The sequence below is a fragment of the Lissotriton vulgaris genome, chromosome 1_1, assembly GCF_964263255.1.
Source record: "Lissotriton vulgaris chromosome 1_1, aLisVul1.2, whole genome shotgun sequence".
NCBI lineage: Eukaryota > Metazoa > Chordata > Amphibia > Caudata > Salamandridae > Lissotriton > Lissotriton vulgaris.
This window is the reverse complement of record NC_141685.1, coordinates 581,974,945-581,991,386: the sequence shown is the minus strand read 5'-3', so window position 1 is coordinate 581,991,386 and position 16,442 is coordinate 581,974,945. Positions and strand designations below refer to the sequence as shown.

Here is a 16,442-nt window from a genome sequence, read left to right as displayed (position 1 = left end):
CAGTGTCAGTTCCCCCTGCAGTATATCTTAAGATGTTGTTAATTAGAATAAATAAGGACAATCAAACCAAACTGTAAATTTACGTACACGCAATCCTCCACATTTTAATTAGCACCTGGGTAACCATAACAAGTTGTGGTGGAACATCCAGATGGGAAAAATAATAGTCAACTGAAACGTTGAACAATAATTCAACAATAAATCAAAACTCACAAACACTTCCATTCTAACATAATTGTGAATATTTCTTTATTTTATATAGCTTTTAACAGTTTATTTTTTACTGTGTTTAGTCCTACTGCAGCACAGTTATACATTGGTGACAGTACACGTAACATCAGGCTCGCACATGCCTTGAAAAGGTTTTCTGTGGGGCCTTCACTAAAGTGTATCTCACTTAATAACTAATGCAGCACACACATTTCGTTGCATCAGAATGAACATTACAAAACCATTCTGTACAGTGCATTCATTTTAAACTGAAAAGACAGTTTAGATATACATATAAAATAAAAACAGTACAAAATTCCTATAAATCCAAGGGCCATAAGTGTGAGTTTGTGCATCCATTGAGATACTTCTGATCTTTGTTTACACCAATCACACAGTAAAAAGGCATGGTATAATTTCAAAGATTATTAGAAGCGTGTTTCCATATTTTTATAATGCCCCTTACTTATAAAATTCACCACCATAGAATAAACTCTTGTCCTAAAAGAAATACAGAGTACCAAAGTTACTGCATGTTGGCACCTCACTACTTCCACGGACTAGTAAATCTTCTGGAAATATTAGTATTGGAAATGCAAAAGGAATATCTCAATTTCCTCAGTTGCGATGGTCCTTGGTTATACAAACATTCACATATCAAGCAGTCCCGTCAAGCGTTGGTTTTCTATACTTTCTAGTAGGTATAAGTTCCGCTTCAAAAAGGGAAAAAGTTATATAAAAAACACAGAACTGCCACGGAACAACTTGAGATCTGGCATTGTATGGCTAAAATTTGCAGTACTGAGATTATGAATTAAATGGAAACAATTCAACACAATGCTTTGCTTTTCACACAGCAGGAATGGCATATCATTTTCATTATTATAATCTACTCAAATATGATCTGGAAACATGATATAAAGACTGAAATTTTAAGTTAAAGGTGCTCCAATTTTTCACTTAAGAATTCTTCTACGCTGTCTGTATTCCATTTGAGAATGCTTAGTTCCTCAGAGATGTTCCCATTGTCGTCCAAAAGCTTAAGTACAGGATCGGAGCCGCGAACATACTGTAAATAAAGTAGTGGGAATACGTTAGCTTGGCCTAACAATCCACCAGTTATCAATAGAGAGCTGCATAACCATTCCAACAACGTTAAGACTATAGAGGAGAAAATTACTGTAACCAAGGATTTTCAATCAACCTTAATGTCTCCATTCCAAAACCATAAACGTAAAGAGGGGTGTATTACTGAAAAGTATCCACTTTTTAAGTAAAAATCAATGAGACAAAAACAAAAGGCAGACTGAAAATGCAGGTAAAATCTTGTAGACACAGTACTAGAGTTAACAGTGGAACATCTACCTTTGAAAACATTGGAAAGCTTACAGAAGGGCATAGGGTTGTAGACCGTTAGCGAGAATGTGCAACATAAAATGAAAATGCCTGGTATAAGGAACTTGAGACTCTCATGATAGCTTTATAGCATACCAGTAGCATCAGCAGAACCAAGTGCCATGTATGATATGTGTAGATGTTAGAATGTAAAGAGATGCATGACACACACAATAAGCAAAGCAGAACACTTAAATAACCATCATACCATTTCTACTAATGAAATTTGTTCAGTTTAAAAATCTGCCCAAAATGAGGAAAAGAACACTAGCATGCATACTTTGGCAGAGTCCTCATAAACCACAGTAAGTAAAACTTTATTCGTTTTTCGATGGAAATCATAAAAGTGTACATGCTAAAATTAGGCAAACAAAAATGGAGCTCTTAATCTCCGCCAAAAATAGGTTACAAAACCAGGGAAATAAAACGGTAAACATTGTTTACCACGCATGCGATACAACGCATGCCATTAAAACACGGTCATTACAATGACTGAGTTGTAACATTACATATCATTACAGGATATTTTAGAGAAGGGGATCTTTCTTAGAGATGAGCACCTGGCTACCATAATATAAGCCCGGCAAACTGCCACAAGAGTGTATGTCCTACACACTGATTTCCCTGATAAACGCGGAAGCAAAAATATAAGCTAAGACACTGGCGGCCACCAGATTACAACCACACCTCTCCACAGTGATTCATCCGGATCAGTCCGAATTTATGCCCAACCGGAATACTGCGTTCAATTCGAGGAGGTTACATCGTGTTATGGAACGCAGAGCCACCATAGCAGAGGACACAGTTGTACTCTCAGATGCATGAATGGCGTTCAATTTAGTTGAATGGCCCTTCCTTTTTGCAGTCCTCAGCCACTTGGGGTTTGGGCCCAAATTTTGTGCGTGGATCCAATTATTATATACCCAGCCACTAGCTCAAGTAGTGGTAAATGGCCATATGTCGACTAAATTTCGATTAGGAAGGGGGACAAGACAAGGTTGCCCACTATCACCACTCCTGTTCGCAATAGTACTTGAGCCCCTGGCAGCTTGGATAAGGCAAGACCCAGTAATACGTGGACTGCTGTGGGCACTTTGCTGGGAAGACCGAATCTCGCTGTACGGGGACGACATACTATTATATATTAAACATCCACAACAGGCTCCATTAACTCATTAACTGCCTCTTCGAGATCTGCACGGCTTCTGGGAGCGTTTCCGGATGTACTATAAACTGGGCAATGTTACTCCACTATATCCTACACGGTTCCACGCCACGGCTCCCACGCAGATGTACACTTCAGGTGGCTGATGACGGCTTTAAATATCTTGGGATATTCATAACACATGATCACACACAATTTATTGCGCAAAACAGGACACAGTCCTTGACAAGAATCAAGAGCGACGTCAAACACTGGCGTACACTGCCACAAACACTGCTGGGACGGGCGGCCCTTTTCAAAATGGTGGCACTTCCCAGATTTCTTTATGCACTACAAAATACACAGTTCCCGGTCCCCGCAACTTACTTCACAGCGATAAACACGGAAGTAACGACTCCGCTCTGGGATGGGAAAACTCCCCATATAGCTCTGCACAAATTAACGAGAAGCTGGTACGATGGCGGTATCGCCCTCCCTGATAGATTATTGGGCATCCCAATTAGTTGCTATTCATCCGTGGCTCCATGTTCCCCAAGAAGACCTAGCGTACCGACTAGATCTACATCTACTAGAAGCTCTGGGCATTACGGGTGCACTATACAACAGGACAAGACGCTACACCCTCACAGATCCATCAGCACACACGATACAAGTCTGGTTTGAGGCACAGAGAGCACTAGGATGGGAGGGAGAAATTACACAAGCTATGCCACTATGGAAGACAAAGAAACAGGGCATGCAACGCAATTCTAAAGGCTTTAACCAATGGGATTTGATAGGAATATCAAAAGTTGGAGACCTCTGGAAGAAGGAGGAGCGGTTACATTTGCCCATTTGCAGGCTATCTACAGATTAGAGCAGACAGAAATATTCAGATACATGCAGATTTGGTACGCACTCCAGTCTTTGATCCCACCAGGAACACGACCTGAAGAATCCTCACCATTAGAAGATCGACTTCTAACGGATCACCTTCACAAAAAGGCAATCTCACAAACATATCGGAAAATTGTGAATAACTGCCTGGATCCCACGGCAGCATTGAAGGCCAGATTGGAAATAGACATAGGTGACGTAGACGAGGCAAACTGGCGGGAGGCACTTGCGTCCTTCTAAGGAGGCAGCGATTCCATTGAGGCTTAGATTGGTACAATTAAAAATTCTACACTGCACATACTTTGTCCCAGGCAATGTGGAGAATCAGGTACATTCTACCAAACTCTCTGGCTTTGCCCAGAGATAGCGCGCTATTGGAAAGCGGTGATGGGTACACTTTCACAAGTTACGACCCTCACGATTCTCCCAGAACCAAAACGTTGTCTTCTCAATATCTGGGAACCCAGGGATTTAAACAACACAGCCCAAGACTGGGTAACACTGGGCATGACAATGGCAAAAATGAATATAGCGCAACGTTGGGGCTCTAGGCTCAACCCTACCCTCAGTCAATTGTGCAAAGATATGGACATGGATATGGTGGCAGAGAAGTCAGTCTACATTCACCGAGGGTGCCCCAAAAAATGGACAAGGGTATGGGGAAGTGGAACACCTATTGTGGAAATATTTGACACCCGCCCCCCACAAGATATGTCTGGGTCAGATATTAGTGAATGACCACACCTTGACACATGATAATATGGAAAATGTTATACTTGGGTTTCTTATTCCCACTACCACAGACTGATGAGTTGTGGATGTATGTGCACAGCAAGAATACTATATGTAAAATATCTCCTCTTTGCTTGTATACCTAGTGACTATTGTGATATAAGACTTGGTAACGATACACAAAATGTTAATAAAATGGTTTTAAAAAAAAATAATCTCCCATCAGAAGAAGCGCTGTAAATCTAGGGGAGCTTCAACTATGCTGTTGAGGAACTCACCCAGATCACTCAGAGCGGCATTAACCCCACAAGGTGAATGGTAGATGTTAACCACTAAGACCCCAAGCTGATTTCCTAAGGTCAGAAACACGAGTGTGTGGACAACACAGCCTTCTCCATTTGACACCTCAGGCTTAGTTTAATTAATATGTGTAAATTCCCCTGGGCTCTGAAATGTAGCATAACCAGCAAGACGACCCCCGGTGTGCCACCGCCCCCCAGTGTGCCACGTCTCTTGCAGGCAAAAAATGACTACAAGACAAAGGAGGTATGTGCACTCTTTGTTCACCAACTTCCCTCTAATCCCTGCAATGTTCCAACTAAGGGCTTTGAAGGTAACAGAGGGGCATGGAGTGGAATAGGGCAAGGAATTGGCTGACCCGGATCCCAGTCAATCCTGTGCTTCCAGCTCGGACAAAGGCACAAATCGGTTGCTCAGGATTAAACCAGGGGGCCGCAGATACAAAGGGTCAAGGCGATTGCTCAGGGTTGCATTGGGTGCCTGGACAGATGAAATCTTACAATGAGCCCGGGGCCCCTGAGCAACAGACAGTCCTCTCCAGCCATACCTCAACTCAGTACACAAGACACAGGGTTTGTAGAATTAGCGCAAGGAGAGTAAGAGGATGTTCCCATCTTGCATCGGCCCATGCCTGCGTTGGCCCAAAATGTCTCCTGCCTGCTAGCTGTTGGAGAAATTGATGCAGAGGAGTCCTGCTCACCCCCTCGCCGACTGAAGAGAGGAAAGAGGTGGATGATAATTTGGGACACAGGACACAATGCCGGGAGCTGAGATAGGGCAAGGTGGGGGGCACGTAGAAGCTGAAGGAGGGGGGGATTGTTGACAGTGGGGCTGATGGAGTTAATTATGACCCAGACCCCCACTCCCCATGTGAGTGGGGTCAGGATCATAAAGACAAGCACCACAGGGGCCACAGCCACCCGATCACCAGAGCCACCCCTACCCCTCCCTCACCCTGCTCCCCCCGAGCTAATAGGAGTGGGCAGAGATGAAAGGATGATGAACAGAGAGCCACCCAAATGGCTTGTGAGAGTTTCCACCTTACGCAAACGAGTAAACAGGTCATCAAATGCCCTTACAAGAAACCCTTCAGTTTTGTGAAGTGGTCAGTGAAAGCACCTGGGTCAGACGCAGGCAGGAGTACTGCGGGCTCTGTCTGCACATCTACGCTGACAAAAACATTCTTCTTCTTTGGGGTGACAACACGCCTCCTGCGCTTGTACCTTGGGCTGACAACAGGACTGGGCGATATCCCCCTTAGGAATCTCAACTCTGCCCCCCGTCCCCTCCCCTTTTGGTGGTGAATTATCAGCTATTGGGGATTGAACCTGCTAGCAGCCACGGTCACAAACAGAGACCTTGGGACCCACAATGGCATAGCGTGCCCCACCTGACGAATAGCAGTACCCAATAGGGGAAAAACAAGGCCAACCCTTTTTTCAGCTAACTCGATCTCTTTGGAGACTACACCCACTGCACGTGTCAGAAAGCCCTCAATGGTAGTCATATGGGGGTGACCTGGGGGGACCTAGGATTAGGGCCAGTTGTTTTCTTTTTCCCCATCCTAGTGTCCTCAAATCGGAGTAAGTTGGCTGGCTTCACCACTAATTTAAACCTTACCACAAGGTTGAGCAAGTGAATACAAAAGGGTACATAGAGAAAAGAAGCACCCCCTTGGAACTTAAAAAGACAGAGCCTGTGCAATAAAGAGGTAGGACTTACAAATTTAAAACTGTCAAAAATGGCACTCAAAAGGAGAGACACAGGACCTCCTGTGTAATACAGATACGGAATATTGTGACCAAACATACACGGTCTTTGGGATAGGTTTGTGTCACAAGAGCAAATGGGAGAACAGTCCTTACACGCAGCCCAAGAGGTCTCACGGACCAATGGACACACAGGCATCAGGAGAGTCAAGCAGTAGGGCAGACTAGCAGACACATACCTCTCCCTGCTGACGGTCCACCACCAGACGTAACCAATTAGGTAAGAGGCAGCCTGGTCCAAGGCCAACGGGGTGGCCCTGCCCTGGCAAATCCAGTGCAGCAGGTGAAGCGTTGGTGCTAAATAGAGCTTACGGGGGTTGAGGGCTCCTCCCGCTGTCCAGTGAGCTGCTGCCGTGCCTCCTGGTGCAGATGGTTATGGGGTCTGAAGTCCTCTGGATAATGTACTACGCAGTGGGAGTAGCATTGGCGATAAATAGCGCTTACGGGGGTTGAGGACACCTTCTCCTGTCAGGTGAGCTACTGCAGCGGTCCCCTGGATAAGGTTCTAAACCACAGAATTCCTACACACAAAGGTTGCGGAAACCATCTATCCTGATTTCACAAACGATTCTCAACCATACGTCAAGATAACAGACCCTGATCTTTGGTTTTTGAGAGTCAAGCTATGTATGCACGAGCCAATTAACACAACAATAGAGCTTTTAGACATGAGGAGGTCATTAACAATAGAGATTAATATTGTATCGAAATACATTAAAAGATGTATAAATGGAATTTCGCAAAACTGGATAAAACTTTAGTCAGATAAGAAATTACTAATACACAAAGTATTTGAATATGTTGTTAGAAACCGTTGAAAATCCTCTGAAAGGAAGGATACATTTGTATGTCTTGCAGCCTGCATAAAAGAGGTATATAATAACCGGAGTCATACTGAAAAAATGTTGGTTGGAAATATTACCAGAATGAAGCAATATCAGTTTGCTTTGACGTACCTTGATTTGCAGCCCCTTGAACATTTTCGGTTTGTCACTCCTGACAAAAGCTAAGAAATCAAATAAAACCAAATTTAGGCATTTTAATTTAGGACTGTACATTTGGTTACTTTTAACTCTGTAATGAATTCCAGACAGTTTCGTAATTGGTTAAAACGGGGCTTTGGAGATACTTCAAAATAGACAGCAATTCAAATCTTGATCTATTTGGATGATTTACAGTCTTTCTGCAATTCAACATTGTAATACTATAAATTTACTGATTTGGTTAAAAAAGGATTCTATTTTTTATATTAAATAATCACATTACAAAAAATACAATTTCACAGAGCCACATTCATTAGTACATCACAGGCGGTAGTTTTAATTATGGTTACAAATTTGAATAACCATTTAACTTGTAAACCGTTTCCCAATATGGAGGTACGAAAAAGTGTTTTAATCTAGTACTGAAGAAGATCCCATGTCAGTCTGTTTTGCCAGGCAAGGTTTGTGTGAAACAACGAACAGGTTTATCAATTCTCAAAAACGTCAGTTATTTGCTAGGACCCCTCTAGACCTTAAATGTACATTAACAGAGGGGAGAACGGATTAAAAATAACCCTCTAATAATTTTTTATTGCTCTTGAAGTGGACATAAATACAAAAGACAGAATCATAAACCAGTAACGCTCATTTCCTTTCTCATAGTTTTTTTGTGCAATAGGCATCAGGCATTCCTAGTGAACAAAGGAAGAGTATTGTATGATACAAGCCTGATACTTACATGCAACTACATACCGTTCATAGAAATTAACATTTACATTTTTTTGTTATTAGTTTGCAAGAAAAGCAAGCAAAGTAAAAAATACTGATAATGCAAGGTTGCACAAAACAAATCCGGTGTCACATCACCAGATGTTGCACTACCGGCCACGCATTCAGGTGTGGAGCTGGCTGGACATAAACCTTACACTGATCCACTGTGCAGCTCCATATCCCCCCCACACTCACAACCAGACACCAGAGCCACACTCCGGTCTTTTGGATGGTGGTGGTGGTAGTGAGGGGGTGGGGGGAGAGGTCAGATATGTCTAACAAACCTCATCAAAAATCCCACATTTTCACCAATATCTCAAACATCCTCGCCCTGTATAGACTAACTTTTCTGCTGCCATACACCAATCCATGTCCATTCCTCCATGTTAGGCACTGAGACTACTCCACGAGCAATATCTCGTTGGACGAGTCGATTGCTCAGTTTGTAGGTGCACCTACCTATGTGGGGAATTAACATTTGAAAAGTCCCAGGTCACATGACAACGTATTGGTAAAATATCATCAAAACATGTTAACCCATCTCAAACAGAGTTCTGGTACAACGATTTACCAGAAGAGATAAATGCAACAAAATCAAAAACTGCATATGCCAAACTCAGATTTTAATACACATCCATCTCAGATGAGTGGAAATAAAACTGCACAAATTAATATCTGCAACTGAACACCAAATTTGTTGTGTCAAACAGAACTAGGCCTGTTCCATTTCATGCATTCGCTATTTCGATCAGATGGAAAATAGGAAATGCAGACAAAAGACATCCTGAGTCCATCATTAGTAAGAAAATGGAAAGACATGAACCCACAGCCCCCCATTTTAGATACTGTTCCAGAGAAATGAATGCACCCTGCACTTGTGTAGCACGCACTATGAATCTAGTCTTTAGGGACTATCATGTTCAGTTCCTGACTTTAGGTAGCACTTTAATACCAGAGAGGATTTCAATCTGCACTTAAAAAATAATATGAGCCATAATTGCAGGTCGCTAAAAAAATGTACTCCACCAAGTGTAGGACGAGGCAAAACATTATTTATTATTTTTTTTTGCATTCATATGGCGCAACAGCTACCCTGCGGGTTTCCCGGCGCCTTGGATCTGTAATTACTCGAAAGCGAAGAGTGGACTCTATTGATTAAATAGCCAAGTTTTAACTCCCTTCCGGAATTGGCGGTAGCAGGGTTCCAAGCGTAGTTTGAGCGGGAGTGAGTTCAACAATACTGGGGCTAGATGGGCAAATGAGCGTCCGCCCAACCGTGCCCCCTTGAATCTAGGAACAGTGATTTTGGCCTGACACATGGATCTGAGGTTACGCAAGGGTAGATATTTCTCGGCGATCTTACATAAATATTCTGGAGCTTCCCCTGAGCTAATCTTAAACCTGTAGCATAGTGCCTTGAATTTTACTCTGAGCCAGTGTAACTTCTTAAGGTGTTCTGCCATGCTCGTGCGTCCTGGGAGATATAGAAGCAATATCGCCGCGGAATTTTGAATGACTTGGAGTCGGTTGAAGATACTTTTTGTAGCTCCTAAGTATAGGACATTTTCGTAGTCTAATCTCGAGCCCACTAGTGCCTGTAAAACTGTTCTTTGTGCCCCATCTGGTAGTTGCCCACACTTGTTGTAAAGCATAACACTATGGGTTTGGAAATTCTCCTTTAAATAAGAAGGCTCTGCATGTTTATGTTTTGATGGCATATCACTGTTTGCATTGAGGTATCCGGGGTACTTTCCACCGTTTTTTTATGAACTACTTTGATTTTCAAGTGGAAAGCTGCCACCAACCCATCTAGCCACAAAACATATTAAGTAGCAGGAAAACAATGTTATTAGACTCGATTTCAGTTGAAAAACATCAGTATATTCCACTGTGGTTCGGCATTTGGAAGGGATACCCCAAACATGCCTCTTCTAAATACCCAATCGGTATTGAGTCGCAAACCTGAATTGCAATTTGGTAACTGGTTACTGAATCACAATTTGTGTTTCTTATATACCAAAATGCCTTTCTGTGGTCTCGGAATCGAGCCATCTGAAACTGCAAAAAGACTTGGAACATCTGAATCATAAGGCCTTAAATTATTACAATTCAATTCATCAATTGCCATCCACTATGTGTCCAAAAGAACAAAACGAAATGGTTAAATACCAGTAGTAGTTTAGCAGCTTTAAGAGTTTCTGGATTGACATGCTGTGCATCATTCCTCCATCTAGTGGTTGGGTCCGGAATTGTGTTTTGTGGTTTTTTTTCTTCTTGTTTTGGCTGCTGTCGACCACCATTTGGTGTCAGGTACGTCCCCTGTATGACGTCAGACGGCATTTTGGAGGTTGACGTGCCAGGTGGCCATCTTCGGATTTTTTTTTCATTTTTTATGCTGTTTAATCCTTGTGATGGTCCATATTTATAGTTCTTAACGTTGTATTTGCTTCTCCACCTGTTTGTGTTCCTTCTAGGGGAAGGCTGGGTGAGTCGCATGTGAATCCAGAAAACTCTTCAAGCTGCAAAACTACTTCTACTGGTAAGTAACCATTTCGTTTTGCAGCGTAAATCAGTTTCTGGATTCACATGCTGTGCATCAGATTATGTAGCGTTTTCTCCTGTGTTCGGGAGGCTGTGGTGAGTGGAAGACTTAGCAAACAGATGTTGAAGCACCCTTTGTCTAATTTGAGCTTCCGTATTCATTTGTATATCCACACAATAATGCTTTGTAAATGTGTGTGGTGATGCCCATATTGCTGCTGCGCAGATGGCATTGATGGGTATATTCGCAAAGAATGCTAGTGTTTCTCCTTTCTTCCTACTGGAGATGGTTGTATTGTTAGTTCTTTTTTGGCATTGGTATAGCTTAGTTGAATAGCTTGTACTATCCATCTTGCAATGGATGGTTGCTTTAGTGACGATCTTGTGTTGGTATGTGAATAAGCAACAAACAAAGGTTTTTTTTTTTTTACTTGTTCTGTTCTTTGCCGATAGTACAGTAGAGCTCTGCTTACATCCAGGGCGTGGACTCTTTTTTTCTGCCTTAGTTTTTGGTTCCTTGAAGAAAACCGGCAATATGATGTTTTGATTCAAGTGATACTTAGTTAGAACCTTTGGTAAAAACTGTGTGTTAGTTTAAGATTACCTTATCCTCGTGGATTTGTAAATAGGGTTCTTGTATGGTTAATGCTTGAAGTTCACTTACTCTCAGTAGTGATGTTATTGCAATGAGAAATGTTGTTTTGAGAGTAATATGTTTGATATCCGCTGTATGCATGGGTTCAAACGGTTTTCCCATTAGCTGAGACAGCACTGTTTTTAAACTCCATGTTGGTACAGGAGCAGTTCTTGGTGAAGAAATTATTTTTGCTTCTTCCAAAAATCTTTTGTTGAGTTGTCTAATAAAGAAGCTTTTGCATGTTTTTCCTATTGTGTACGCCACTATGGCCGTGAGGTGTACTTTTTCTATGGAAAAATTGATGCTGCTGTCTAAAAGGGGGGTAAGATATGGGACTACTGTTTCCTGTGTATTTATTGCATTAGTATTGTTGTTAGTGGTGCTCCATGTGGTATATCGCTTCCATTTAGCTGTATAGCATTTCCTTGTTGACTGTTTCCTGGACTCCTTTAGAATCTCCATGGTTCTTGACGGCAGTTTGAGGGGTCCAATTTCTATGTATTCAGGTGCCAGGCTACTAGTTGTAGCATCGCTGGTTCTGGGTGAAAGATTTTGACCTTGTTGCATTGTTAGCAGGACTTTGTCTGCTTTGATCCTGATCATCTCTCCTTTGGAGAGTTCTAGGAGAGTTGAGTATTGTATTGTAATTGCATTTATATAGCGCTTACTACCCCTGAAAAGGCGTCAAAGCGTTTTTTCGGCGAGTAGCACCCTACTCCGGGACCCATAGAGGATTAGTGTTGAGTTAGTATAGTGAAACATGCAAGTACATTTTAGGTGGTGGATAGGTTAGTCAGTTATTTGGATTTGGAATGATAACAGAAGGATAGAGGAGGGCAAAGGTTTGTATTTATATATAGCGCTTGTTGACGATCGCTATTCAGGAAGCCTATAAAGGATTAGTGGTGAATTAATATGGTGAAATATGAAGTAATTTCAGTGGCGGATATTAGTCTATTACTTGGAGTGAGAAGGATAGCGGATGGATAAAAAGGGGGAAGAAAGATTTGCATTCATATAGCACTCGGTCCCCTGATGGGTGTTGAAGCGGTTTTCTGGCGAGTAGCATGCCACTCCGTAACCCATAAAGGATTAGTGTTGAAAATTAGTATAGTATAAATACAAAGTAATTTGAGTAGTGGATATGTTATTCAGTTATTTGGGTAGTATATCAGTATAGTTGAATATGGAATTTGAAAAGTGAATATGATAGTCTATAATTTTTATTGAAAATGATAGTGTAGGGATAAAAGGGTGTAGGATTTTCTTTTTAGGTCTTAGCAGTAGGAGGAGGCTTTTGGATGAGTAAAAATGAGTTTTGGAGGGGAGCAGTCAGGGGGAAGAGTTTAGAAAGGTTTGTTTTAGGGGATCGGTATAGTAAAAAGAGGTGTCAGATGATGCAAGGAGCGGTAGAGTAGGAAAGAGTTTAGAAAGGGTTATTTTGGTGATCATTGTAGTGATATGGGGTTTGGGATAAATGACAGTGTGGATGTCGAGGATGTATTGATGGATGTAGAGGATGTATTGATTGATGTATAGGATGAGAGATAGGGTAGTGCATTGGAAGGAGTAGTAGAAAGAAGTTTGAGATGAGTCAGAAGGTTGGGCTAGAAGATATATTGAGCGAAGTATAGGTTGAGAAAGAGGGTAGTGCATTGGAAATGCTAAATTAGAAGAAAGTGATAAATACATAGAGCCATAAGTACATTGAAATTATATAGATACATAAAGGAGGTAAGTATATGTAGATTAAAGATATTGATAGAGGCACAGGATGAGAAATAGGGTAGTGCATTGGATATGATTTTTCAGGAGAAAAGTAACAGACACAGATACAAGTACATGGAATGTACATAGATGTACAATGGAAGTACGTACAATTAGACTAAAGATGATTTTTATTTATTTATTATTATTTTTCTCTTAAAATATTATTTTACATGCTTATACAAAGTAATACACAAAGATAGGTACACCATGTCGGTCTTGTCCAACGGGGGCAATGAGAACCATATTTGTTCCTCGTGTGCTTGCTTTTTGTAGTACTCTTTGCATTATGGGAATTGGTGAAAAGGTGTAGACAAATTTCTGAGACCAATTGAGGGAAAGCGCATTACCCTAGAACATGTGGTGTGGAAACCTGGATGCAAAGTTTCAGCATTTCTTGTTCTGAATTGATGGAAAGAAATCCAAAACTGGCGTTCCCCAGATGTTTAACAGGTATTGTACTGTTTGCCTTAGCTCCCATTCGTGTGAGTAACTGTTTTGTCTGCTTAGTCGTTCTGCTGTGACGTGGTCTACCCCAGGTAGATGAACTGTTTGCAGATTGATTTGCTGTGGTATTGCCCATTGGCAGATTTCTCGTGCAAGTTTCCTCAGGGGAAAGGATTTCGCTCCACCCAGTTTGTTCAGGTAAAACATTGCAGTTGTGTTGTCGGTTTGTATTAGGATGGTCTTTTCCCTGAATCTGTTCTGGAATGCTTTGAGTGCCAGAAGAACAGTTTCCATTTCGAAGAAATTGATGCGTTTCATGGAGTTTTCTTCGCACCATCGCCCATGAATCTGTCGTTGGTTCAGATTAGCACCCCAACCATTGAGGGATGCACCCGTGGTGATCATCACAGATGGAGTTTTGTTCCTGAAAGGTCTCCCCTGTGCTATATTGTTGGATGCCCACCATTGTGTCTCTGCTTGTATCCTTTGTGTAACAACCACTAGATCTTCTAAACTCTCTGTGGCTTGTGACCAGCTGTTGGTGATCCATTCTTGGAATGGTCGCATGTGTAGGCGAGCGTGAGGGATAAGTGGGATACATGATGCCATCATGCCCATAGGTTTCATTACCTTCCTCACTGTCAGAGACTGTCCCTTCCGGTAGAGGGCTGTTTCTTTGTAGCTAGCTTGTATCCTGTTCTGTGTGGGTGGGATAAGCATTTGCATTCTTTGTATTTAGTCTTGCCCCAGAAAGGTTTTTTCCTTTTCCGTGTTTGTTGATTTTTTGTGGTTTATTGAGAAACCTAGACTTTGAAGTGTTTGGACTGTCCTCTGAACCGGATTGTGGCATATTTGTTCTGTGCGTCCCCTTATTAGCAAATCGTCCAGTATACATGGATATTTTCTCTTCTTAGGTAGGCGGCCACTACAGCCAGACAATTTGTGAACACCCATGGAGCAGATTTTATTCCGAACGGGAGTACCTTGAATTGGTAGTGTGTTCTGTTGTGTAGGAATCTTAGGTACTTTGTGTTTTTTTATTTATTGGAATATGTGAATAGGCGTCCTTGAGGTCTATTGTTGCTAGGAAATCTCCTTTTAAGATTTGTGGGATTATTTCTTGGAGGGTACACATTTTTAAGTGTTGTGTCCGTATGAACTTGCTTATTATTCTTAAGTCCAAAATTGGCCTCAGGGTTAGGTCTGGTTTTAGTACAAGGAAGTATGGGGAGTAGTTTCCTTTGTGCCATTCCTGTTTTGGTTCTGTTTCTATTGCCTGTTTTAGATTCAGTTCTTTGATCTCTGTGTTTAGCAGCGTTTGTTTTGATTTGGATAATTTTCTTATCCTTGGTGGATTTTCAGGTGGTGTCTTTGTTAGCTCTATGCAATATCGGTGTTGTACCAAATTTAATATCCATTTGTCTGTTGTGATCCTTTCCCACTGGTTGTGGAAAAAGGATATTCTTCCCCCCACTAGTGTTGTGTGTGGGTCCTTTTTTGTGTGGAAGTCAGTTAGAGGTATTACCTCTCCCTCTTGAGGTTTGGCTTCTTCCTCTGCCATTTCCTAACACTCGAAAGGGCTGCTTCTGTTGTCAGCCCTGGTAACCAGATTGTTGACCCATTTGTTGATTTGTGGTTTGCCCCTGACACTGTTGTGGCATCTGCTGGTTTTGGCTGAAGCTGCCTCTTACGGTGGTCTTTCTGTTAGAGAAACATCCTCTTTTTAAAGATCCTCTTTGTTGTAAGAACCCCATTGCCCTAGCAGTTTTATTATCCTTCTTGATCTGTTGAAGGGATTCATCCACTTCCTTGCCAAATAACTCTCGTCCGTTAAGAGGCCTGTTGATAATTGAGGTCTGAACTTCTTGTTTGAATCTAGAGATCCTGAGCCAGGCAGGTCTTCGGAGTATGGTTCCGAAGCACATTTGCCTGCTTGCGGTATCTGCTGAGTCTAGTGCAGATTTTAGGCAAGTATTAGCTACACTTTTTCCCTCTTGGACCACCGCTCTTGCTCTTTTCTTGTCCTCCTCTGGGAGTTTGTTTGTTTATAAACTCCTCCATTTCATCCCACTGTAGGTGGCCATATCTGTTGAGCCGGGCATTTGAGTTGGCAATGCGCCACTGCGTTGCTGCTTCTTTCTCCATTCTTCTGCACACCAAGTCCATCCTTTTGCTCTCATTTTCTAGTGGAGGTCCTGTGTTGGAGACTGTGTTACCTCTCCTTCTGACTGTTGTTACGATGATAGAATCTGGTGTAACAGTTCCCTGAATGTATTTTGGATATTTTGAAGGTTTATATTTTTTCTCCACTCTAGAAGTTACCCCTCTGTTAGACGCTTTCTCTTTGAAGGCTTCCTTGCCTTGGTCCAGAATACTTGGCAGCATGGATAAATATTGTGTTCCCCTTGTTGCAGGTGCCAGGGTCACCCCAAACTGGTTTAAAGCCCTTGTAACAATTTCATTGCAGGGGGAGAGGCCTTCGAGGGATAGTGGCAGATCTCCTCCTCTGGACTATCTGTGTCAAGATCGTTCCATTTGTTGTCCAAGTTTTCTTCTTTTTCCTCTTCCTCAGGTACGTTATTGTATTCCTTGGGATCTTCGCCATCCTCCTGTGTAAGTTTGTAGGGTGTTTCCCCCTCTATGATCTGTCTCCTCTCAGTAGCAAGTAAGCTGCACTCCATCAAAATTGCAGGGCCTACTCCGTCCAGATCACTCCCAAGTTACAGCAATTCTTTTTTGGTGGAGCTGTGTCCCAGATCTCAACTCCGATCCGAACACGTCAAAGTTGCTCTGCCCATGCGCTATACCTTAAAAGATGCTGGGGGATGAGGGGAGCGTTTGTTTCACTT

The 16,442-nt window shown here is 42.1% G+C and overlaps 1 protein-coding gene across 1 annotated transcript in view; it reads right to left on the bottom strand.

Annotated features, from left to right (window-relative positions):
* Positions 1–224: 224 nt before the first annotated feature.
* Positions 225–16,442, bottom strand: part of SELENOF (selenoprotein F) — a 158,670-nt gene continuing 142,452 nt past the window's right edge. The window contains exons 4-5 of the mRNA XM_086953974.1: positions 7,404–7,453; positions 225–1,279 (exon numbers count right to left, since the gene is read on the bottom strand). Coding sequence (XP_086810100.1) covers positions 1,148–1,279; positions 7,404–7,453 — 182 coding nt within the window. The 3' untranslated portion in view covers positions 225–1,147. The remainder of the gene's footprint in view (positions 1,280–7,403; positions 7,454–16,442) is intronic.